We start from the raw sequence: 23882 nt of genomic DNA on the forward strand, positions 1-23882 counted from the left end.
TCATTATCATTTTTTTTTTTTTTAGTTTTCTTTCTAATAATTTTCAAACCTATGATCATTTGAAATAAAATTTAGATTTAGTATCTATGATTGAGTGTTTTTGGTACCCCTTATTAGGGTTATTTATTTTTCTCCTTTCATGGAATTTTTTCTCGTTATTAAAGAATTCTTATTTAGATTTATTTCTCTGGAGGATTGTTGGTTACTTGTGATTGGAGACTTCAGATCTTCAAGTTCAGGTAAGTTTCTTTTACCAATGGAATCTAGCAGTGCGGCCTGTTCTTTCATTAAAGTTTGTTATATTAAACTCTTCTGTAACAAGTTTTTAAAAAAGTAATATTCGGGACAATATTGCGAAATGTATCTTTTGACGTCCTGTTTGACAATGGATCAATTTTTACCCAAAAGATTAACCTATTCCGCCAAGATGAGGAACATCTCCAAGCAGAAAATTTCAATTTTCTATATTTGCATTTCTTATTCTTATAGGAATATTATTATGATATACTCGATTTATATTCATTATTAATGAATTATTAAGTTTTCAAAAAAAAAATTAGCACTTACAAAGAGGGACAGCGCTCCCTCCCGAGTGTTTAAAGAAACTCCAGGGATCATTGTCCTCACCCCTCAGGGGTTAATCTTGTGTTTAGTTACCTTCCTCAAATACTGAACCACCCCGGCTGAATAGACTGAAACTTTTTATATAAAAATCATACTGAGCCTAAACAAATGATGTATAAAATAAAATAAAATCAATTTAATTCGATTCAATTTTTATTATACCAAAACAATTAAGTTCAAAATTGGTTTAATTTAAATAGTTAAACCTAATTTAATAATTTTTTTTAGCAGTAATTTTAATAGTTAAATGTTTAACTATTCAAATTAAACCAATTTTGAACTTATTTTTTTCGGTGTAATAAAAACCATATTAAATTGAAAAACAATTCCTCTGTTCTTTCCAAGAGTTAAAACCAAACAGAACCGGTTCAATTCAGTTCTACGTTCCTTACCGATGTTTGCTCATCCCTTGGAGATAGACTCAGCTTTTCTTCCTTTTTAACTTAGAACATATCAGGAGTTTCTAAATGAGGGAAGCCACTCATGAGCTGCTTGAAACTCAACTCTATAAAAAGCTTACTCAAGCCTATTCGATAAGCTTATCAAATCGAGCTATCGAGCTTTTTTAATAGACGAGACAAGCTCGAGCTTGACTCAATTCATGAACTGACTCACAAGCAAACTTTATCATGTCTAGCTCATTAGCTAGCTCACAAGTCAACTCAATAAGTCAAGATTAGTTAAACCTACATGACATCATTTTGGTTTGATAGATTTTGAGCTTAACTCATTTGTAGTTATTTGGCTACGCTCGAACTTAGTAATTTTTAAACGAGCTCGAACTTTGGCATATCTATATCGAGCCTTGCTCGAGCTTATTAGAGTTTGGCTCAGCTTTTTTATAGCCCTAGACGAAATGATATACAAACACTAGCAAGTTGGGGTTTGGCTATGAACCCCAAATTACTAATGTTTGAGAACCTGCAAAACAAGAAAGAAGTGCAGGGCTTAAAGGCAAACTCATGATCATGTACCATAGTTGGAAAAATCTGGACAAGAATTTTGATCCAACAATGCAGAGTTTACACCTTAGTAAAAAATAAATGGAAAACTACACAGTTTGTTCAAGTTAGAACAAACCCTAATTCATGATGTCGACTCTTCAGCTTTTTTACCCTCCAAAAACTCTAGTTCCTGGCGCCAGCTCTCCAATTTCGCCAACTTCTCCAACTGCTCTGGCTTCATATCCTGTGGTGCAGTTTTCTGCTGCTGAGCTTCTGCTAGTCGAATCTGCATAAAGAACTCACTCTGATGAACCAATCATAAAACATGAACAAGAAGCCTAAGTGCTTGAATCAAATTAGAAACCTCAGCAAATTCTAAAGTTTCCATAAAATCTATGGAGCCACTACCAAGAAGTTTGCAATTCAAGTGCAGAATATATAATAAAATTGTGTTGCGAACAGTCCAAGTTATTGCAGACTATAAGCATATCACATTGTAATCGACATCATTCCCAATGTTATGACAAACCAGTGGAGTCAAATACCCAGCTAATAAGAACCACGCAAGCAACCAAGTTATAGGGAAAAATAAATTTTCCAGAAATGGAAAACATTGGGGAAATTTGAAAACAAGAATTCATGTAGCTGAGCTACTATTCATTTCAAGTGCACGTCTACATTCACATATTCGATACAAACATGTAATAACATATTAATCTAATAGATGCAGTATAAATGTGTAGCTACATATGAGAGGATCACATCCTTAATTTGCAAATCTAAAAGAAAATCTATTTTGCATTTCTAATTTTTTTTCTACATCAAATAAATTTTTTTTTTGAAAATAATTTAATTTCTCAAGTTTTAAAAATTATATTCTGAATTGCCTGTATAAGTTGTATCATGAAAGGACAAAGCATACTGAGGTCGTCATGATAACATCATTGGCAAGTTATAGTTGCACTATAATTGGATAAATTTCCGGCTCGAGTTCCTGCCCCAAAGACAACTTCCTATAACTGTAGCAAAACAGCATCTCTCTAAGAAATCAACAGAGCCTACAACTCTTTCCTTCTACAGAAGGTAGTAATGGCATATGCTTTAACCTAATCATCAAATCCTCAATACAAGTTAATAGAAAACTGAATCTCCTGCAATAAAATTATGACTAAAACAAATATAAACAAGGTAATCAAATGGTCCGACTTTTGAACAATTTTGTCTCTTTGATATGAATTGGTGTAGAAAGAAGGATAATAAGCTATCTTAACTAATAGTCCCTAAAGCTTGAATCTGACAGATCTCAATTCAGAGAGAAAGCGATAAAGGCAAAAAATTTAGCTCCTCTTCCTTTGCCACCACCTGCGAGCAGTAATAACCAAAGCCAATGGACCACCAAACATAGCCAGTGGTGGCAACCAAGAGAGAAACTACAGTAATGTCAACCAACCAAGAACAGAAACCTCTGCTTATAAAACTAGCAAAAGTTGCCTCTTTCGTCAAATTTTTAAGTCTATAGGATATGCACACAAATGATAAAAATGTATAATCAACAAGAGACAGAGAGGAGATAATTTGGCTCTAGACTAGACCTGGCTGCATGTATTTTTATTTTACCCATTTTTCAAATTTACTCTAATTTTCTTGTTCACTTCCTGCCAATGCAGAAATACCAACTCATGCCATATTTGAAGAGCTTCAAAAGGTCCACAAAATAGATTTATTTGTACAACCCATTCCTAAAGATAACTATGATAAAGAGCGGAGTTGGCTTATTTGAGTACTTCCACACCTTTGACCAAGGTTTCAAGCTTGCTCAGATGGAGAATTGACTTTCTTGCAGTTAATAAATCTAGGCTGTCTCACAAGTCACATATGATCATATGGAGAAAAAGCTTCAATAAAAAGGGTATGGAGAAACAAAACGAGCAGATAGATTGATTCAGAGACAGCATGCAGTACAGTATTCTGAACAGTGGGTTGAAGAGAAGGTAGTTTATATAGAATGGATATTTATAGAGAGATGGTAACATGCCTGAGGACTGTTGAACTTCATATAGATGAATTACCTGCTACAGTTGGCTTCCGCTTTTATAGCCTTATGTTTTTGCTTTCATTGTAGATGAACTAACCATGCATGTCCAACATATAACTCACCAACAAAGCTACTTGTGACAACATAGTTCTTAGAAATGAAACAAGAAAGAAGTAAACTAAAAGCAAGAGCTGCTGAAGAACAGCCTACAATTCAAAGGTTTTAGATATGGCAAGAACTGTAGTGATATGTGTACATTTAAACTAGGAGAGATAAAAAGGTGTCATTAGATTGGATGTAGAAGATGTGAATCGATCCTTGTTTTTGATAACTAATCCTTATTTTTGATAACTAACAGCAATTGAAACAGCAGAATATAGTTAAATGACAAGAGATTAAAATGACCAAGATATCATAGTTAATATGAGGAAGTTAGGATGAAAATGGAAGAAAAAGTTCACTCATAGGAAGTAGAAAGTGGAGGTTACATACAATAAGAAGAATTTAAAAGAGTCTTTTCAGATAATCTTACCATATTTACTATACATATAAATGCACCCGTTCAAAACAGTAAACCGATTTTTAAAGAGGGGTACACTCAAAATAATGTTGGTTGAAATTGAAAGAAAAAAAAAAAAAAAGAAGCATTACAAATTTTTACCAATAATCTGAATGAAAATAATATGATATACATATGTCAAGAAAGTGCATCAATGTACAGGAAGTTGATATTTACTTGGAGAATTGTATTTCACAGAACCTCAAACCTACAAACCATGAGTTCTCAACAAGATTCCCTTGCTACGTGTGTCTGTGAACTTGCGTGTGTTCTATACTTCTCTACTAGAGAATTTTATCAGTTTTTCTTGGCATGTCTAGCAGGGAGAGCCATGAAATTTCTTAAAAGTGCATGATGCTCTGAAGAACAAAAAATAAACATCATTATAATACGGCCAAAATATGATGAAATATACCTTCTTTTTAAGTGCCCGAATTTTTTTATCAATATCTTGAGACGGAGCATTCAGATCTAAAGTCTCCGCCGAGTCTACAGGAGGCGTACTCACGGCAGAATTTGCAGAAACACCTAGCTCATTCATTTGAGATGTCAATGACTTGACAGATTCTGCTGCATGACCAAAATCTTCAGCCGGTAGCAGTTCTTCATTTGTCACATCACCATCTGCTAATGCTTCCAAGTTCTTACCCTTTTCAAGAGCAGCCTGCCAAATGGAACATATGAATCCAGCTTGCAGTCAAATTTCAGGTATAATCATACACAAAAACAAAATACACACACACACATAGCATTTTCACTGAATATTAAATTCACAAAGCTCTTATGGACATATTGGCAAAATGTGAAAGCATTATAATGATAAAACAAGGCAATAGTTTACGTAAAGACTAACTGCACTAAAAGATATAATATAATGTTGACAATAAAACCAACTAGCCTATTGACGAACTTCATAAAAGGAAAACATTCATGATTCATCAGCAACTGTCAAAAAAAGCAAGTACCCTAAAATTTGTTGGCTGGTGCCTGGTGGCAGAGATATTTAAAAATTTTCATATGAACAAGATAATGAATGCAGAAATTAACTTTAGTACCAATCATGCATATAGTTAGTCTTTGCACTTTCCTTATTGTTGTATGGAGTTGGGGGGGATGTCTTAGTTTCAAGTCCTCTCTTCCACTACTACAGTGGGAGTTTTCAATGATTTGACAAGACTTATTAATGGGTAGAGCTACTCCCCTGTAGCATAGGTCATAATAATTTGTTAACTCTTTTAATTTTTGGTTGAAATATACTACTTCAGATACCAAAAACGCAGGATGAATAGCAAACTGCCAATTCAGAGCACCCAGATTTACAGGGATTGGTGCAGCAGGAAGTTCAAGGACATCGAGCTCTTGGTTAGCAATAACACCTACTCTATAATGAATTTCCATTACATCTCTATTCTGCATAAATATACTAATGCAGAAGGTGGTTTTGAGAATATTATTCTCTGCTTAACAGCAAGTAATTCCATCCTCTGGTAAATCATATCTGCAGACAAATATTTTCTCATGATCTTAGACTTCTTTCAACAATTGGTATATGACCATCGTGATCCATTTAGTTCAAATAAGAGTGTCGTACGGAAGAAGGCGTTTTCAATCCTATCCAAGTCATTATTATGTGTAGGGGTGTTGGTTCGGGTTGGTTCAGTTTCGCGCTTCATCCAAACCAGACCTATGATGGCAGCTGATAAAAAATTCAAAGCGAACCAAACCATGAAAGGTACTCAAACTGAACCAAACCATAATTTATGTGGATAGCAATTAAATAGAAGTAAATTGATTTAATAAGGTTCAGTACATGAGAATTTATCGGTGATCGCTGAGCTAAGGTAAGGTCAATGACTACTTCCTTTTCGAGTATATATTGGAGCCTTGATTCCTCTAAAAGCTACCATAAATAAAGCACCAATTAAAATCCTAACAGAGTGCCCTCTCCCTAGCAAGTTAACCACTCCAAAGGGAGGTGTTCCGAGCAAGGCTGAGAGAAAAGTTAGTTCTCACTATCCGGTGAAGCAATATGAGCTTGTTTCACAAATTCAGACACACTTTTTTATCACTGCCAGAGGTGTCCTGGTTTCCCAACCAGCTTTTAATTCCAAGGAACTGTGGTTTGAACTAAGAATAAATATTCTAACTTCTGCTATCCAGTACAACTGACAGATAGAAGATGATCAATGCATGTAGTTAGCTGGGGCTGAGATTGGAAATAAAAGATTATTGAAATGCTTTGTATTTACATAGAAGTTTTTTCTCTATGCTTCCATAGTTGGAATATACAGGAAGTACATGGACTTGAATTTGCATCAAATACTAACTATATAAGCCTTTTTCAATTAAATTCACCAAACTAGTGGTAATTGTGGACCAAAAAAGATATAATATTGTCTGCTACATAATTAACCTGCGCGACATTTCTGGTTTGCAGGAACAAAAAGAATATATAAAAAAAATGTTAAGAATTACATAGCATAATTAGACTTTCCCTTTAATTACTGTGAAGATTCAAACAAAGAACATAATGTCTATCAAAAATAGCACCAAATACTCAAGGAAAAACCATCAGAACAAGCAAAAAACACACCTGTAACCTCTTCTCCTTCTTCCGTTCATTCCTCTTTACTGATTTTGTCTTAGGTTTTGTATCCAGAACTGGATCATAACCCGGAGGCATCACCTGAGATTGCATCTCCTTTTTCCACTGCAAAGTAAAAAGGCAACGATACCATATCATTTGTCTTTAACTTTTGCCTAAGAAGAGAAACCATGCCAAACTAATTGAAAACTGTAGTTTAAATGCTACATTCATTCTTAGTGAAGCAATAGAAATAGAGGTTAAAGCCTTTACTCTGCTGGTCAAGAGTGCTTTATGGTTGTTTTAGGAGGATGGTCCATAAATTGTTAAGCTAATACTTGTATTCCACAATATTAAACAATATTAAGACCAAAACCACACGAAACACTGTATTTGGCCATTTCATTTCTCTCAAACACTTGATAGATCAAAGAGAGCAAAAATTTATAAAGATTTCAGCTTTCTTCTTCAATTTCCCTCCAATTCCTAAACAAAGAAATGCAAAATCAAACCTACACCCACACATTAATCAAACAACAATAAAACTTAAAGCATTAAATACACAAACATAGGGATTCACATAGCTTTAGACAACACATACCAGGGCACCTTTAGATTGATAGATGGCGACTTCGTCTTGGGGAACGTAACCGGCACGAATCCGAATGGGTTTACGGAGGGTGCCGTCCGGTCTTCGGGTCGGGGCAACTAATCTCTCCCCTTCTTTTAGGGTTTTGCTTAACTCTGCCAGTTGTTTGAGCTGCTCTTCTTCTCTTCCACCTCCTCCTCCGCCGTGATTAGTGCTGGCCATTGATTAATCAATAGTTTGCTTATTTTAGAAATGAAATTTGGCTGATTGATCGATCGATCAACCGGTCGATTTTGTGTTTTTTTTTTTGTTTTTTTAGTTCACTCAACTCTACTGCTGCTGTTGCTTCGCTACAGCTTGCCGCAATTCAAGAAATTGAAATCGTACCTGTATTATATGGGATTTTACTGAAAAGGGGAAAATTTGTAATTTTTGCTGCTTATTTAAAAAAAAAAAAAAAAATTCCCATTTCAAATAGCGAATCCCTCTATTTATCAAATGAGCTGTCGTTTCATATCTCGTCGTTAATGCAAATGCCGTTTAACAGCGGAAAGCTTTCCTCCCTGTAGTCCACCTTTCTAGGAAAAAGTTTCTCTCATTCTACAAACGAGCGAACGACATCCTATTCGGCCGAATTTCAGAAGGAAAATTTCCCTAATGTCCATAGTCAAAACTACAAGAAATTCATGAATGATTAACATTTCGAATAAACCTATGTGCATAATCTAAACTAAAACAAAATTATTTTTTTTCAAAAATAGATGGACAAGATTAATGTAGTTTATTTGAAAATATTTGAATTTTTTGAAAGCTTAATGGTGTGTTCGTTTGTAAAAAACTTGAGTAGTTTTCTAGAACAATTTTTCAAAAAAACTGGAAAATAGAGTTTTGTGTTCAAATCAATCAGTTTTCTATTTGAAAAATTAGAAACAGTTTATCAGTTTTAAAATTTTAATTAAGATTTGAAAGAGTTTTCTTTTATAACAAAAGATATGTTTTTCAACTGATTTTCACTTTTTTACAATGACATTTTCATAATTAAAATTAGAATATCTATAAATAATTTTTCTATAAAATATTTTCATTTTAAAAAATAAAAAATGTTTAAGTAAATAAAACTTTATATTATGCTTTAATAAATATTAATTTTATTATTACAAGTATATTCTATCCTTTATTTTTTAAAAAAATTATGAAATGATAAAAAATGACATTATTACTATAAATAATGAATAGTAAAATTCATAAACTGTTACATACAAAATTTCTAAATTTATTTTTGTAATCCCCCGCATTTTTATTTTCAAAACTTTTGAATTTTTAATAAATCGAAAATCCAAATTTTGATAAGATAGGCTGTAAGTACCGAGCAATTACAATTTGGGCCTAAATTGCAAGTTGGGCTTAAGCCCAAAACATATTATCGGAATTATTGGGTCGAGAACCTTTCGAAATTTTCAAGAACGAATATGGAGTCCTAACTATTAATGTATCTTAAATATATAAATGTCAGTGTGGTTACCACGGGAATTAATTATCTCAAACATCTAACTATCATGATTATTAATCTTAATATTAAGTAAATTGAAGAAATGGTATATAACCTAAATAAAATAATAAAAATAAATTGAACCAGATCTGTAAACAGGTGAACATCTCGTAAATCAAACAAATATCGGGCCAAATTATTGAACTAAAAATTTAGGTATTATTATTATTATTATTATCATTATTATTTTTATTATTATTATTAGGAATATCATTATTATTATTATTGTAACTAGAAATTTTATCTAAAGGTCATAAAGAAATAAATAGGGAAATTATATATATAGAGAAATATACAGTTTAGTTTGATATGTCAGTAAAGCGGATAGTAACCAAAACTAATAATTAAGGTAAAAGTACGTTTCTTGAATTAGACTTCTAATGTAGAGTTTTCTTATTATGTTAGATGTTTATAAGTTCCGAAAGGTGGAGACAAATGCTGGAAGCGTGCAGTAATAAAGATAGTCCTTTAAAGGACAATAAAGAACTGTGAGTAGTGTTAGATAATTCGCCTCATCCACCTGCATTCATGCATTCACGGCTAAATGTTATCATGCATTATTTTGTTGGATTGCCGTATTATGATGCACTATTTGTTGATATTTAAAATTGTTTGATTACTTGTGCTATGAATATACTGTGCCATATTTGTGTGGAATTGGGATGAAGTGGACCACCATGGGTTTGTGAGGACGGTCTATGTGATATGGATCCTGAATATGATGTGATATGGATCCTGAATATGATGTGATATGGAATTTGACCGTTGGCCGGGAAAATGGGAGATCGGCGCCCCCGTGTGCACCTGATGAGATGGATTATATAGAACCACAGGATGGCCTCTTGTTGTTGCGCACCGGACAGTCTAGATTTGATCGCAGCCCGCAGGTGGCCTCCTGTTGTGAGCGCTTGATGATCTAGATTGGATGGAGACCACCGGGTTGCCTCCTGTTGGTATGGAAAAGAAAAGAGAGAGAATGGAAAAACAATGAGAGGACTGGTCAGTGAGGATTAGACCAGTTGGCCGTATGGGGGATCGGCTCCCTGGTGCACATGTATGAGAGGGCGAGCCATGTGTGAGGACGGCTCGTTGGGGTTTCAGGTGGTGCCACTGACTAATTTCCACGTGATGTGATTATATGAAGGTGCTAATAATTGTGGTTGCTGTTGTATTGCCATTTGTGTGACAAACTGCATGATCATATAACTAAACGGGTGACCACATTAAAATATTTTAGCACTTGTATGATTGTGTGGGGTGAGAGGGTTATCTAATTCTACTCACTGAGTTTCGTACTCACCCCCCTCTAACCTCCCCAGGTAATAGATGAAAAGAAAAATCCTGGAGTCCAATCGAGCGAACGAGATAGAGATCGATAGGAGCAATGATCAGTGTAGTGAATATGTAAATGCAAAGAATAGTGAATTATGAAGTAGAGTTCCGCAATTGTATTTCAACTGAGTTGTAAATGAATAAATAGAGTATAGACATTTATTATATGGATTGTACTTTGGATATATTTGTGAAATAAATTGTTGGGCCTGAATCCACAATCGTGAATAGAATGCGAGTCTTAAGTAATACAGGCTTACTATGGGCTTCGGGGGCCTTAAGCCCATCCAGGTCCTAGTGCCGGTCCGGCCCATGGAAATGGGTCGTGACAAAGTTGGTATCAGAGCATAAGTTGGGCCTTAGGAATCAATTGCGGAACATAGGAAATGAAATATAGGACTCCTATGTTGGGATCGGCCGTAACCAACAAAGGAGCTATAGTCTGGATTGAATTCCATTTTAGTGCCGGTGGACGCATCGTGCACGAGGATGGGAGGAAATCTATATGAAACTTAGGATGAGAACTAAAGGTACATAAATAATAGTAAATTATAGAAAGGTCTGGGTAACTGGCGTTTACAAAATAAATATTTTGAGTTTTGCTAAATCCCCTCCATCCAATTTTGAAGCAGAAGATCAGTTGAAAATTGGTGTAATGGCCTGATCACCCAGTACACCATGATTCGACAAGAGACACTGCTTCGAAAATTATTTGAAATGATTTAGAAAAGAATTCAAAGTTTTAAAGACAATAAGAAAGTGAATTTATTTGAACTATGATTTGAGAAACATGTTTTATTATTTGCTTATTGAAAATTGTTTTGAAGTTGCAATTAATTGTTTGGTTTTGTGGTTTTGTCGGCATGTCAAAAATTTGTTTGATTTTAGAATTTAAATTATTTACAATGATTGCATGTTTGGTTAATTTTCATATTGTCTATCCCGAGGACTGAATTAGGCCTATAGGAATTAATAATAATAACTTAATAAGGAATGGTATGAAATATGAATTAGAATGATAAATTCATTTAATATAGGGATCAAATTCTACAAGTGTTTCACTTAGGGATTAAAAAGTAGAAATTGTAATTTGAATTAAATTAAGGGTTAGAAAAGGAGGATCTAAGACAAATAATCATAATAGACAAGAAATCCTCAAGTATCCAAGATAGAAGTTGAAAGATATTTAAGTATAACATCAAGAAGAATAGAAACGTATTGAAATAAGTAACTGGAGTCAGATGTAAAAATGATAAATTGTGTTTAAGAACAATAAAAGGTACTTGATTGGGCAAGTCTCGATATACAAATTTAAATAGAGTAATTAAAGTAAAATAAAAGACAAAGGTAAGATTTTGGATATTTTAATATAGAATTAAAAGTGGCTAGTGAATAATTGGGCAAAAGTTAGAATTTAAAATTTGATTAAAATGGAAAAGATTGGCTAATAGTTAATAGGAGTAATTAAAAGCCATTGAATAATTATGAATTTATGTGAGAAATCTACGAAAAGGAAATGGTAAGTTGAGCAATTAAATTGAATCGATAATGGACTTATGGAACCAATGTGTAAGGAATAGTTGGTATAATCTAAAACTTAATAAGGTGAAAGTCTAGTTGTAATAATTTATTAGACATTATATAATTAAGATCCTAACACATGTAGGATACTTAAAGGGCTAGACTAAGTTCATAAATCTATTGTAATAGAATGAATGTAGAAGATGATGAATAACTTTAAATCATAAGTGGGGAAATGAACGGTTGATGCTGTAGGAAAACTTCATAACTTAAGGGAATTTGATGTATCTAGGTAGGGAGTTATGTAGAAAAGACCAATCCTATTTATTAATCTAAATTACTTATATTAAAATCTGCTTTAAAGAATTAAGTACGAAATTAGATCGAGGTGCTAAATAAAATAAAATAAAAATTTAATAAAATTTAGAAGAGAATAAAAATCAAAGATAACTCATAATGATTAAGTAGAGATTGAAAAATCAGAATAAGGAACTCTAAGAAGCAATGATCTTAGGAACGTCATAGATTCATGTACCCATCATTAAACTCTTTAAGGATAGGACTTAAACGAGGTTGGGTACACTAATGAGGTTGGGTACACTAAAGAGACAAAAATGAATAAAAAATCTAAAGAACTTGGATAAAACTAGGGGATGTTATATAGTAGTATGGTCGATAATGATAATGTGGTCAATTAATTTATCTACTATGAAATACTAGAATAAATAATTAGAAACAAATTGGGAAAGAAGTAAAATTCAGATGTAAGAAATATGCAAAAAAAAAAAAAAAAAAAAAAAAAAAAAGATAAAATAAATAACTAAATAAATAAAGATAAAATAATAATAATATAGACATAAATATAAATAAAAATATAAAGAGTAAATCACTAATGAAAATAACTTTTGGAAAAATTTAAGGTGTGGACCAATCTACTTGAGAGACTAGTGATAGCGAAGGGAATAGTAATGATGGAGATTAGAATATTCTTGATTTAAGAGGATCATTTAGGGATGAAATATGTAACAGTAGACTGGAATTTGATGACTTAGATTGTCCTCGTGGAGATAGACAATTCATTTTTGTTAAATATCAAAAGGTTTTAGAAAGTACAATGAGTATTGATTTTCAAACTTCATGAAAATATCTTTATACTACGATTGAGATTGGTTTAAATGAAATAAAGTAAATGCAAATTTCTATTAAAAGAATTTCAAGGTTTTGCGTGAGTGACATGCCGATGTTTTTAAAAGTTGGAAGGGAAAATTATTTTGAAAGTGTTTAAATAGCCAGTTACCCATAGGATGGTCAATCTAGGTTGTAGCCGTTCACTCATTAGTCGAATTTTTGAATAAACGATTAATCTAACAAGTTATATCGGTGAAACAATGTACATTGAAAATATTAGTAGACACATTCGATGAACTAGTGTCGTAGACCATTATTATAAATGAATCCATTAAAATAGAAACTTTCTCAAGAAAAAGAGATTCGACATTAGTAAAAGAAATAAATTTATTAAGGTAGAACTTAACTTGGGAATAAGAGATACAAACCAGTAAGGCTTAGAGATAGATATATTAAAAATCGAAATTTTAATACTATGCCTTTTAGACTATAATGAATTGTGACAAATCAGAATTAGAGAGACTTGATAATTTAAGTTTTTGGGTAGTTTATCATATCATAAGAGAATTATTCAACTCTAGGGGATGTTTTGAAGTTAAAGATACGTTGATAAAATACAACTTAAACAGGTGGTAATTAATTTCTTCTGGCTCTTCAATAAATATTAACATTAATACATTTAATTCCTTACAGGAAAAGACTAAAAGCACCTAGTGAAGTGAATCGTGAAGCAATTGATAAAAATTTTGACATGCTAGCCAAAGGAGGAAAAGATCTAAACTAAGTCGAGATCTAGATAATGACACCAGGTGGTATTATGCTAATCTGAGAAACTAAAGATGATAAGGTCGAATGGATAAAATTTAAGGAATTTATACATACCTTGCTAGACTTAAATAAGAGAAAGACTAATGGCCTAAAGACAGGTGAGATAGATAATTGATTTTATATTCTAAAACTTGGATGGAAAATTAAACAATTAGCTTATGTATTATAAATGTGGAGTAGGACCTTGCTATTATTTCATAATTAAGGTATAAACTGAACTTTCATATGGAAACGAATAAATTATTTAGTTGACGCAGAGTTGGGTGAAATAAATTGAGTTAGTGATGTGTACTTAATTGGTGTTGGAATTGTAAGACAGCGTTAGGTCGGGATTTAAGAAACTAAGTGAACTCATAAATATTAGGTTGCAACGATAGTGATCGGATAAGTTGTGAAAAATCATGAGTTGTAGTATAAAGAAACTAAGTGGAAGGAATACTTAATAAGTAGGCTTCAATATCCTTAAAATGAATTAATAAGCAACATAGGTGAAATGAGAGGTAATTATGAAAAGCAACTTTTAATGAGAAATGTTAAGATAATATAGGGAATAAGTATTAGACGTAAGTACGGTGATTAAATAGAAAGTGTGGAGATCCTTATAGAGTAAAATAACTAGTAGTGCAGGGATGTCCTTAGTAAATAAACTATTTAAATACTTGCGCTAGTGTACGATAAAAATATTATAAGAAGAATAGAACTTGTATATATATATATATAAATATATTATGCAGTTTATTGTAAAACAAGGTTATTTATAAGATTTTTATTAACGAAAGATGTTCTAAAGATTTCAGTAGTTGACTAGTGATAGCAACAAGAGGACTAGAGTAACAAATTTAAAGTCTCTTATACGAAGTTCCTTGTGAGCCTTTGATACGTAGTGCGAAACAATGGAACGAACCGTTGCTTGAAATAAGATAATGGGTAAGAGAAGTACAATCAGAATACCCCCACTCACTTTGCTTCCTCGATATGTATTCTCGCTCTTGAATTGTCTCCTTGGTATTGGAAGCAATTCCTTGTAACTTTAAAATTTCCCATGCGTCCATTCTTATTCTTTCCCACTAGATTCAATTCGAGGACAAATTGTTTTAAGGGGGGGGGGATTGTAATCCCCCGCATTTTTATTTTCAAAACTTTTGAATTTTTAATAAATCGAAAATCCAAATTTTGATAAGATAGGCTGTAAGTACCGAGCAATTACAATTTGGGCCTAAATTGCAAGTTGGGCTTAAGCCCAAAACATATTATCGGAATTATTGGGTCGAGAACCTTTCGAAATTTTCAAGAACGAATATGGAGTCCTAACTATTAATGTATCTTAAATATATAAATGTCAGTGTGGTTACCACGGGAATTAATTATCTCAAACATCTAACTATCATGATTATTAATCTTAATATTAAGTAAATTGAAGAAATGGTATATAACCTAAATAAAATAATAAAAATAAATTGAACCAGATCTGTAAACAGGTGAACATCTCGTAAATCAAACAAATATCGGGCCAAATTATTGAACTAAAAATTTAGGTATTATTATTATTATTATTATCATTATTATTTTTATTATTATTATTAGGAATATCATTATTATTATTATTGTAACTAGAAATTTTATCTAAAGGTCATAAAGAAATAAATAGGGAAATTATATATATAGAGAAATATACAGTTTAGTTTGATATGTCAGTAAAGCGGATAGTAACCAAAACTAATAATTAAGGTAAAAGTACGTTTCTTGAATTAGACTTCTAATGTAGAGTTTTCTTATTATGTTAGATGTTTATAAGTTCCGAAAGGTGGAGACAAATGCTGGAAGCGTGCAGTAATAAAGATAGTCCTTTAAAGGACAATAAAGAACTGTGAGTAGTGTTAGATAATTCGCCTCATCCACCTGCATTCATGCATTCACGGCTAAATGTTATCATGCATTATTTTGTTGGATTGCCGTATTATGATGCACTATTTGTTGATATTTAAAATTGTTTGATTACTTGTGCTATGAATATACTGTGCCATATTTGTGTGGAATTGGGATGAAGTGGACCACCATGGGTTTGTGAGGACGGTCTATGTGATATGGATCCTGAATATGATGTGATATGGATCCTGAATATGATGTGATATGGAATTTGACCGTTGGCCGGGAAAATGGGAGATCGGCGCCCCCGTGTGCACCTGATGAGATGGATTATATAGAACCACAGGATGGCCTCTTGTTGTTGCGCACCGGACAGTCTAGATTTGATCGCAGCCCGCAGGTGGCCTCCTGTTGTGAGCGCTTGATGATCTAGATTGGATGGAGACCACCGGGTTGCCTCCTGTTGGTATGGAAAAGAAAAGAGAGAGAATGGAAAAACAATGAGAGGACTGGTCAGTGAGGATTAGACCAGTTGGCCGTATGGGGGATCGGCTCCCTGGTGCACATGTATGAGAGGGCGAGCCATGTGTGAGGACGGCTCGTTGGGGTTTCAGGTGGTGCCACTGACTAATTTCCACGTGATGTGATTATATGAAGGTGCTAATAATTGTGGTTGCTGTTGTATTGCCATTTGTGTGACAAACTGCATGATCATATAACTAAACGGGTGACCACATTAAAATATTTTAGCACTTGTATGATTGTGTGGGGTGAGAGGGTTATCTAATTCTACTCACTGAGTTTCGTACTCACCCCCCTCTAACCTCCCCAGGTAATAGATGAAAAGAAAAATCCTGGAGTCCAATCGAGCGAACGAGATAGAGATCGATAGGAGCAATGATCAGTGTAGTGAATATGTAAATGCAAAGAATAGTGAATTATGAAGTAGAGTTCCGCAATTGTATTTCAACTGAGTTGTAAATGAATAAATAGAGTATAGACATTTATTATATGGATTGTACTTTGGATATATTTGTGAAATAAATTGTTGGGCCTGAATCCACAATCGTGAATAGAATGCGAGTCTTAAGTAATACAGGCTTACTATGGGCTTCGGGGGCCTTAAGCCCATCCAGGTCCTAGTGCCGGTCCGGCCCATGGAAATGGGTCGTGACAATTTTATAATATTTTATTTCTTTTAATTATGAAAGTTATGAATAATGTTTGTGAAATTAAATTAAAATATGATTTTTTATTATTATCAAGTGAACGCATTTTTCATTTTCTGTTCTCTAATTTTCATTTTCTAAGAAAACTAGTTCATTAAAAAACAGAAAATAGAAAACTGTTTTCTGTAAGTAAACGCCTCTCGTAGTTCGGATATGCCGTTGATGTTCTATTTGAAAATTTTCAACGAAAATCACTTATGTTGCTAAACGATTTTAATTAAGTGGTAGAAGTTCTTTTTTAAATTTATAACACATTCACTTAAAAAAAGAAAAAATAACCTACTATAAATGATAATTTATGAAATAGGTAATCATTTATGAAATAGGTAGTTTGACTAAGTGGAAACCGCAACTAACATTAATATAATATTAGCAAACCGCTCTTGAGCTGAGCTGCTTGAGGCTCAGATAAATACAAGTTCACTCGAGCTCATTCGATAAATTTGATCTCATTAGATGAGCTCTCAAATTAGCTCTTAATTTTATTAAATTGAATTGAGCTCACGAATTAGTTCAATAAATCAAAATTAATTAAATCTATATTAAAACAACGCCATTTTAGTTTAATAGATTTTGAGTTATTTTGAATTCGAGGTCAAGCACTGCTCGTTTATGATTATCGAATTAAGTCTGCGACTTCGAACTTGAGGTCGATTTGAGCTCGAACTCACTAGAGCTCGGCTTGTTTATAGTCCTACTTTCTAGGAAAAAGTTTCACTTAGCTGTTAGAGGCAATTGAATTATGCGTGATCCTTTTAGAAATTAAAAAAATAAAAAAGAATCTTTATTCTTAACATTTTCTTACGAGGAAGCAAAACAATTGGAAAGTGATGATGATTTTTAATTTTATATATTTTTTGTTCAATTCAGAAAATAAAAAGTTATTTTTAGATTTATCTCTATGAATATAGTTTGTCTGTAATTCTATCAGAATACAAAATGGAAATGACTAATGTGCTCAAAATAATGGTGTGTATAAATAAACCCATTAAAAGAATAAGCAGTAGACAAAAGCACCACAAACCACTATGATAGATACAAATGCATGCCCCAAACAAGGCATTAAAGATTCAAGGTGTTCAATCTTTTCCTTTTTTTTTTTTTTTTGACAGGATTTATCCACTGATATACTTACATAAAGATGATCATACAACAATATCAGGCAGTATACTCACTGATCAAATTAGCAGAATCACATGATGTCAAAATTTTAAACCTCTGCAGGCCATGTGGAAGATTCTATAAAATGTCATCTCTGAGCTCAAATTGACAGGATTTGTTTAGCACTTGCTAAATGAGGTCTCTGAAAGAATATGTTTACCAGTAATTATTCTCTTTTATCCTCTTCTGTCTCATACTCTTGATCAAAACCCTCCGTATTCCCACCATTCCTCTCTTTCTTCTCAACTAAACCTATATCACCATCTGATTTTCCTCTTGTTAGAGATTGCGCTTCTTCATCATCCGATTCTTCTCCCGCTTCTTCTGAGTAGGCATACCTATGAAGGTTGAAAGAAAAAGTTAGCATAAAAAGGAGGCTACAGGATGTAAGATGTGCTGAAAGATTTTTTGTTAAATTGAATTTCAGAATATACTATATACCGTTGTGCACTTTGAGAAGGAGCCCAGAGATAACAAATAACACAGAGCAAAGCCAATGCAAGAATGTCCCAGAAAGCAGTAATAATCCAAGCACTTTGCCACCTTTCATTAAATGGGTCTGTTGCTTTGAAGTAAACCTGTAAGAAAGCAGATCAGATTCATAACAACCTGAGCATTCAACTTAAAGACTAGAAGAGAACTAAAAGAAGCAACAAAGATCCATGGCAAATAAAAAAATAAACTTTGCATTAGAAGCAGGATAATCTTTAACATTCTCCTTCAACATTGTGAAGACGCAAAGTACTTGGGTGAAAGATATCAACATCTAATTGAAGATAATAGCTTGTTCAATATCTAACAGTTTCCATGCAGGCCAGTGATCTGCAAGGTCGACTAGCCTAATGTACACTCAATCTGCATATGGAATCTTATGAAGTGGTTCTTTGTATAAACATTCAACAGGAGAAGAATGTAGTACATGTTTCAGCTTTTCCCAGAATAAATTTAAAAGCCACAAGTATTCGAAACTATTATATGAACAGAAAATACAAAAAGAAAGGTATGCCATTATTTTTTCACTGGTATAATTTCTGAAACGAAGAAGATAATAAAAGCAAATCTAATGAACTTTTATAGAAGCTGATGTACTCTTATTCACAGATCATACCTCATATGCAATCCAAGCAACAGAAGCTATCACTGCTGCAGCTAGTGCATTTGAAAACTTCCTATAGATATCCAACTTAACGGAACTTCTTTTCACCTGCATAATCATAATTTTGTAGTCCAAATTAAGACAGCATGAAATAAAACTTACAAAAATAACAAGATGAAAAGAAACATAAGCACAAAGCAAGACATTAAGATTCAAAACAGAGACAGATAAGTTCAGCATGTTAGTACCTGTAGCTGCTCCAATGTTCTTGAAAGAGATGTAAATATCCAGAGTATCAGAAATGCATCCAAGAATGCATCAGGAAGGACTAAAAACAGTCTTGCTCTTCCTGATACATCATTGATATTCCCAACAAACTCAGTAATATCGAGCAATTCAGATGCCAAAAAATATGTAAACCCAATAAGAAGCACCTTTGAGGTAAGACCACCAAGTGTGGGCCGCACAACACCATAACCCATTGAAATTGAAAGTATAAGGAGGCGAGAGAGAGTTTTCCTAACTGCTCCAACTGTCACAACCCAGGTAGTAATTGCAACTGGCCTCACTCCTGTGCTGTTAAAATTTGCATATTCAGAATACCAAAGAATCATCTCAAACAATCCCAGGGCAATAACAGCTGTGATGCAATGCTGAAGTTGCAATATGTCCCTCCAAAACCTCATGTACTGGGTGAACCAAATAACACTGAGCAAAAGATATGCAAGAGACATGAACACATAAAACTTCATTAAAGGGGCCATCCTACCAGGTAAATAGCCATCAGGATTCTTCCAAACTGTCTTCCCACTCATTATTAGTCCCTTGAGTTGTGGATCACACGCGATAAAGAACAAGTTATACATTCCAGTCTTTGTGATGTTAACATACTGATCTCTTATGTTAGTGTTTAAGTAGTTACCACTGAATTGAACATTCAAAACAATAGGCCAGTTAATGTCTGTTGCTGAAGGTATTCTAATGACTTCACCTTGCTTGCAACCTTCTAGCTTAGCAAGATCAGGTGTGCAACAAATCGATCTTTGTCCTCCATAAGCAGAACCACCAATATTATTCCGGTCAGCTGCCTCAAAAATCACAACCTGTATCAATCCTGTACTATGTTCCGTTCCTGAATGCTCCTCAGCTGCAGCCTTGGTCCTCCAAAAAGTGATATCCCTAAACCTGATCCAATTGTTATATACATAATAAATCAAACTTACAAAAGAAATGCATAAATCACAAACAGAAAGGTTAAATACAAAAATGGATGTAACCACAAAATCTTCCAAAAACGGATATTATGAATACAAACCCTATGCCCCTCATACTTTAAAAAGAAAAGCCAGAAGGCAGACAAGCTAGAAGTTAATCCATTAGATCCATAATTGGCTAAAATCTACAAAACGACAACGAATTGATAGCTTCAAATCTGCTTTTGATTCCTCAGCTTTCATGGCACCCAAACTCGATTTGCAACCTCAGATCTCGTGTTCTAATCACCATTTTCAATTAAAATTTTGAATAAAACCAAAACTACACCAATTCACAGGAACCAAATCCAGGTATCAATTCGTTGCAATCTATTATATAGAAACATCAATGTAATGCAAAATCAGATCCGTGCAAAACACTTCCACTATAAAAGCCAAAAAATCCATTTTGTATCATTCAAATCACATATTTATTATAAATTAAAATAATAACAAGAAGAAATTGATAGCTACCTAATATAAGAGCGGCCATTGGAGGCCGAAGAGTCCGAGGCAACAATGCCTTCGCTGCCACCAGCAAGAAGGTAAGCGTTTCCAACTTCATTGAATTTCTCTTTGTCGTAGATATGGATAGAGGCGTCAGAGAGATTAATTTTTGAAAATAAGAATATTGAGAATGTGATAATGAGACAAAGATTGGGATAAGATCTGCAGCTGGATGCGAAATCCATGGGGAGAGAGTATGTGTGAGAGAAGGGGAAAAGGAGATCTTAGCGGCGGATTTGAGGGGGAGATCCTCAGATGCAGGCGTAGTGGTTGTGGAGGAAGAGAGTGTAATAGAGAAGCAAAGATCACTGTCGGTAAGAATAGCGAAAATGTGGGTTTACGCGCCAACAAGGACTTTCCCGTGGGTTTTGTGGTCGTAAGCTATTAGAACGACATCTCGTTAAACTTCTCATGGACGAAACTAGCCTTACTTGTCAAAGAGCTTTGCCGAACTTGCACGACTGGTCGTTCGATTGACCTCATAAAATTTATCCATCGACCATGGGTTTTTTCAGTTCTTACAAAAACTGAACAAACGGTCCTTTGTATATATATATATATATATATATATATATAAAGAAAAATAGCTAAGATAAATCATAACAATAAATTTCTTTAAAATCAAATTCAACGTTTTGAATTATCATAAATCCAATCAAACTTTTTAAATAATATTAAAAAATTTAACTCTAATTATTTTTGTATTTCATTTTTTATACACTAAAAAATGAGAAACGAATTTTTTTTCCTCATATTGTTTAAGCTTTTCTTTTGCTTTTTTTTACATCTTAGTAATTGAGAATTTATTTCAAATAAGAAATGGAACTACAAACTATAAAAAAGAGCCTTGAAAATGATTTTACCCTAATTGAATATGGATTTATTTCTCAACATTACAAAACTTTACGATGAGTGCTTTTGAAATATTGCCAATCAAACCCACTATCCTATTAAACCATTTTCATAAATTTAGTTAATTGGAATACCCTTCAGTATTTGATTTCAATTTAAATTTTTTATAAAGCGCTACGAGGCCTTTTGGGGTTATGGTTGATGCTTGTTTCTTGGTTCTATCTCTACTAGAAACATTTCACCTCTACTACATTACATGTTTGTGCAAATCTTTCAAATCGAACCATAAACACATGTATAGCAAATATCAAAGAGTGACTCTGGACATATAACCAAAGTTTAAAGAAGAAAAATCCCACTAAAATGAACGGAAAGGCCACGAAGTTGTGCAGATTTTTCACATCTAGTTCTGCACTCTATGCTGTGTAGAACTTAAAATCCTGAAACCCTCAACTGTGAACTAAACTAACAGTTTGAAATTAATAATATAATCTATTTGAGTCAGTGAAATACATTAGTTAAAACTTATATGATAAGCTTGGAAAACAAATGAATGTAATTGCATTGATCAGATTGTTATACAAACATATTCAAAACAAATAGTTGCAAAAAAATACAGAAGCCTGAAATCTAGTATATAAGAATAAGAATAAATCTATTCCAAAACAAGAAAAATCACCCCTTGAGCCTGAAACTTCTACTGCCCCCTCTCACAGGCAAGAACACCTCAATTTCATTGAGAACTTGAGAAAACCAAAGTCTCATCTTGATACAGATAGATACCAGTAACTATAGAACTCAAAAGTCATCGCATTCATCATGTATCAAGAAGATTAATTAAAAAGAGAAAAAGGCCACTTTATATATCATTTCAGCAATCTGCTAATTTGCTTAACTCTACTAAGTTATCAAATAACTTCAGATCAAGCTCGGGTTTTGGATCATTTATTAAACGAGATAAGCTAAGCATGATACTGCTTATAAAGCTTTAACATAGATGCCATCATACAAACTTGTGGAAAAATTCTAACAATTAAAAAATAGATAAGCTCTGAACGTTCGAGCAAAGGTTCCTTCCCGAACATGTTTGATGACCAAGTAAACTTTGATTCAGTACCTCAACCTGGCTTAAAGTAGATTGAAGGTTCGTTTAGCATTGTTGGTTGCAATTATCATCAAGAAATGTAGAATACATTCTCTTGAAACATATATATTAAGGCAATTTAACATGATAAAATGTCAATTAAAAAAATATATGCATTCCAGTAATTCTCAATGCAGTAATAACACAATGAGCATCCAAAAATCCAAAATGCAATGAAAAATGTTTGGATACGTAAATCAATCATATTGAACACCAAACGATAAAAAAGAAATCTAAATTACATAAATTTCTTGTACATTAAAGCTAAGAAAATTGCAAACTTAACACTTATTAAGAAGCAAGTGAGGAATTAGATAGCCTAAGGCATTCACTTTGACACCTCCTTAAACACACATCATTCCAATTGGGAACTTGATGTTGATTAACACAAACAGTTCTTGCACAGGCATCAACACAGGCATCAAGCTCGGAAGCACCACAAACAGTAACACAAGAATCAACAGTTGGGTCTTTTGATAAAGCACCAACCTTTTTTAACATTCTTTTTGAAGTGCATACTCTTTCACATACAAAAATTTCATCAGAGCTCTTTTCGCGTCCTCTTACACTCTTTAGCCTTTGCTCTTCACCTCTTTTTTTCTTAATCCTCAACGCTTGCGCTGCAATAATTGCTGGTATTGCTGCTCCTAATACTGACCACCATGGATCCACCATAGCTGATTCAAACTTAAAATTAGATAAGAACTTGACTATGATGATGATGTGGCGGCGGAAATTAACAAGCCGTCGCCATTGAGATCGATCAGCAGTTGTTTCCTCCGAGGCTTTAGCGGTGGTAGGGTTTAGAGGGTGCAGACGATTGAGGGCCGAGGAGGCAGTTGATTTTATAGTCTTGATTTGGACGGTTGCGATTAAAATGTAATGCGTCGTACCTTGATTGTGGGGCCTTTTTTCTTTTAAAAAAAAACTATTGCAAATTGTACGATCTGTCGTTGGACGACCGCCTGTAATTATAGTTTGCCAGCACATAGACATCATTGTCATTTTGAATAAACCATCGATCTTTAGTGTTAAGATTCTTTATTGTAATTAAAGAGAATCGAATTCGAAAGCGCTGAAC

The 23882-nt window shown here is 33.4% G+C and overlaps 3 protein-coding genes and 2 long non-coding RNA genes across 5 annotated transcripts; 2 read left to right on the forward strand and 3 right to left on the reverse strand.

Moving 5' to 3' along the window:
- Positions 1 to 1572: 1572 nt before the first annotated feature.
- Positions 1573 to 7694, reverse strand: PYM (partner of Y14-MAGO). Its single transcript, XM_089723446.1, has 4 exons — positions 7348 to 7694; positions 6756 to 6872; positions 4578 to 4826; positions 1573 to 1854 (listed from the first exon to the last, which is right to left on the reverse strand). The coding sequence occupies exons 1-4, from the start codon at positions 7555 to 7557 to the stop codon at positions 1711 to 1713; spliced, it is 720 nt and encodes a 239-aa protein (XP_089579572.1). The 5' UTR covers positions 7558 to 7694; the 3' UTR covers positions 1573 to 1710.
- Positions 7695 to 9187: 1493 nt separating this feature from the next.
- LOC149495212 (uncharacterized) lies at positions 9188 to 10430 on the forward strand. Its single transcript, XR_016321432.1, has 2 exons — positions 9188 to 9372; positions 10204 to 10430. It is a non-coding gene; the product is annotated as an uncharacterized LOC149495212 (long non-coding RNA).
- Positions 10431 to 15375: 4945 nt separating this feature from the next.
- Positions 15376 to 16618, forward strand: LOC149495213 (uncharacterized). Its single transcript, XR_016321433.1, has 2 exons — positions 15376 to 15560; positions 16392 to 16618. It is a non-coding gene; the product is annotated as an uncharacterized LOC149495213 (long non-coding RNA).
- A 1125-nt stretch (positions 16619 to 17743) lies between these two features.
- On the reverse strand, positions 17744 to 21154 carry LOC105633388 (Lung seven transmembrane receptor family protein). Its single transcript, XM_012215980.4, has 5 exons — positions 20773 to 21154; positions 19294 to 20230; positions 19058 to 19153; positions 18391 to 18527; positions 17744 to 18287 (listed from the first exon to the last, which is right to left on the reverse strand). Exons 1-5 carry the CDS (start codon positions 20988 to 20990, stop codon positions 18116 to 18118), a joined length of 1560 nt encoding a protein of 519 aa, XP_012071370.1. The 5' UTR covers positions 20991 to 21154; the 3' UTR covers positions 17744 to 18115.
- Positions 21155 to 22970: 1816 nt separating this feature from the next.
- LOC105633387 (uncharacterized protein At5g64816) lies at positions 22971 to 23634 on the reverse strand. The gene has a single exon (XM_012215979.4). It carries the CDS (start codon positions 23474 to 23476, stop codon positions 23093 to 23095), a length of 384 nt encoding a protein of 127 aa, XP_012071369.1. The 5' UTR covers positions 23477 to 23634; the 3' UTR covers positions 22971 to 23092.
- Between the last annotated feature and the right edge of the window lie 248 nt (positions 23635 to 23882).

This window comes from Jatropha curcas, chromosome 6, assembly GCF_041381405.1.
Source record: "Jatropha curcas cultivar XTBG-Jc1 chromosome 6, XTBG_Jcur_1.0, whole genome shotgun sequence".
Lineage (NCBI taxonomy): Eukaryota > Viridiplantae > Streptophyta > Magnoliopsida > Malpighiales > Euphorbiaceae > Jatropha > Jatropha curcas.

Bases quoted from the DNA above. Each gene is read 5' to 3' on its own strand.
- PYM (XM_089723446.1), bottom strand. From the start codon at position 7,557: ATGGCCAGCACTAATCACGGCGGAGGAGGAGGTGGAAGAGAAGAAGAG. The intron at 6,873-7,347 runs GTATGTGTTGTC...TTTACTTTGCAG, and splicing joins ATCAATCTAAAGGTGCCCTG to TGGAAAAAGGAGATGCAATC. The intron at 1,855-4,577 runs GTATATTTCATC...TTCTTTATGCAG, and splicing joins TTCGGGCACTTAAAAAGAAG to ATTCGACTAGCAGAAGCTCA.
- LOC105633387 (XM_012215979.4), bottom strand. From the start codon at position 23,476: ATGGTGGATCCATGGTGGTCAGTATTAGGAGCAGCAATACCAGCAATT.
- LOC105633388 (XM_012215980.4), bottom strand. From the start codon at position 20,990: ATGGATTTCGCATCCAGCTGCAGATCTTATCCCAATCTTTGTCTCATT. The intron at 18,528-19,057 runs GTATGATCTGTG...GCTTTCTTACAG, and splicing joins TTGCTTGGATTGCATATGAG to GTTTACTTCAAAGCAACAGA. The intron at 18,288-18,390 runs GTATATAGTATA...CAACCTTCATAG, and splicing joins CCTTCTCAAAGTGCACAACG to GTATGCCTACTCAGAAGAAG.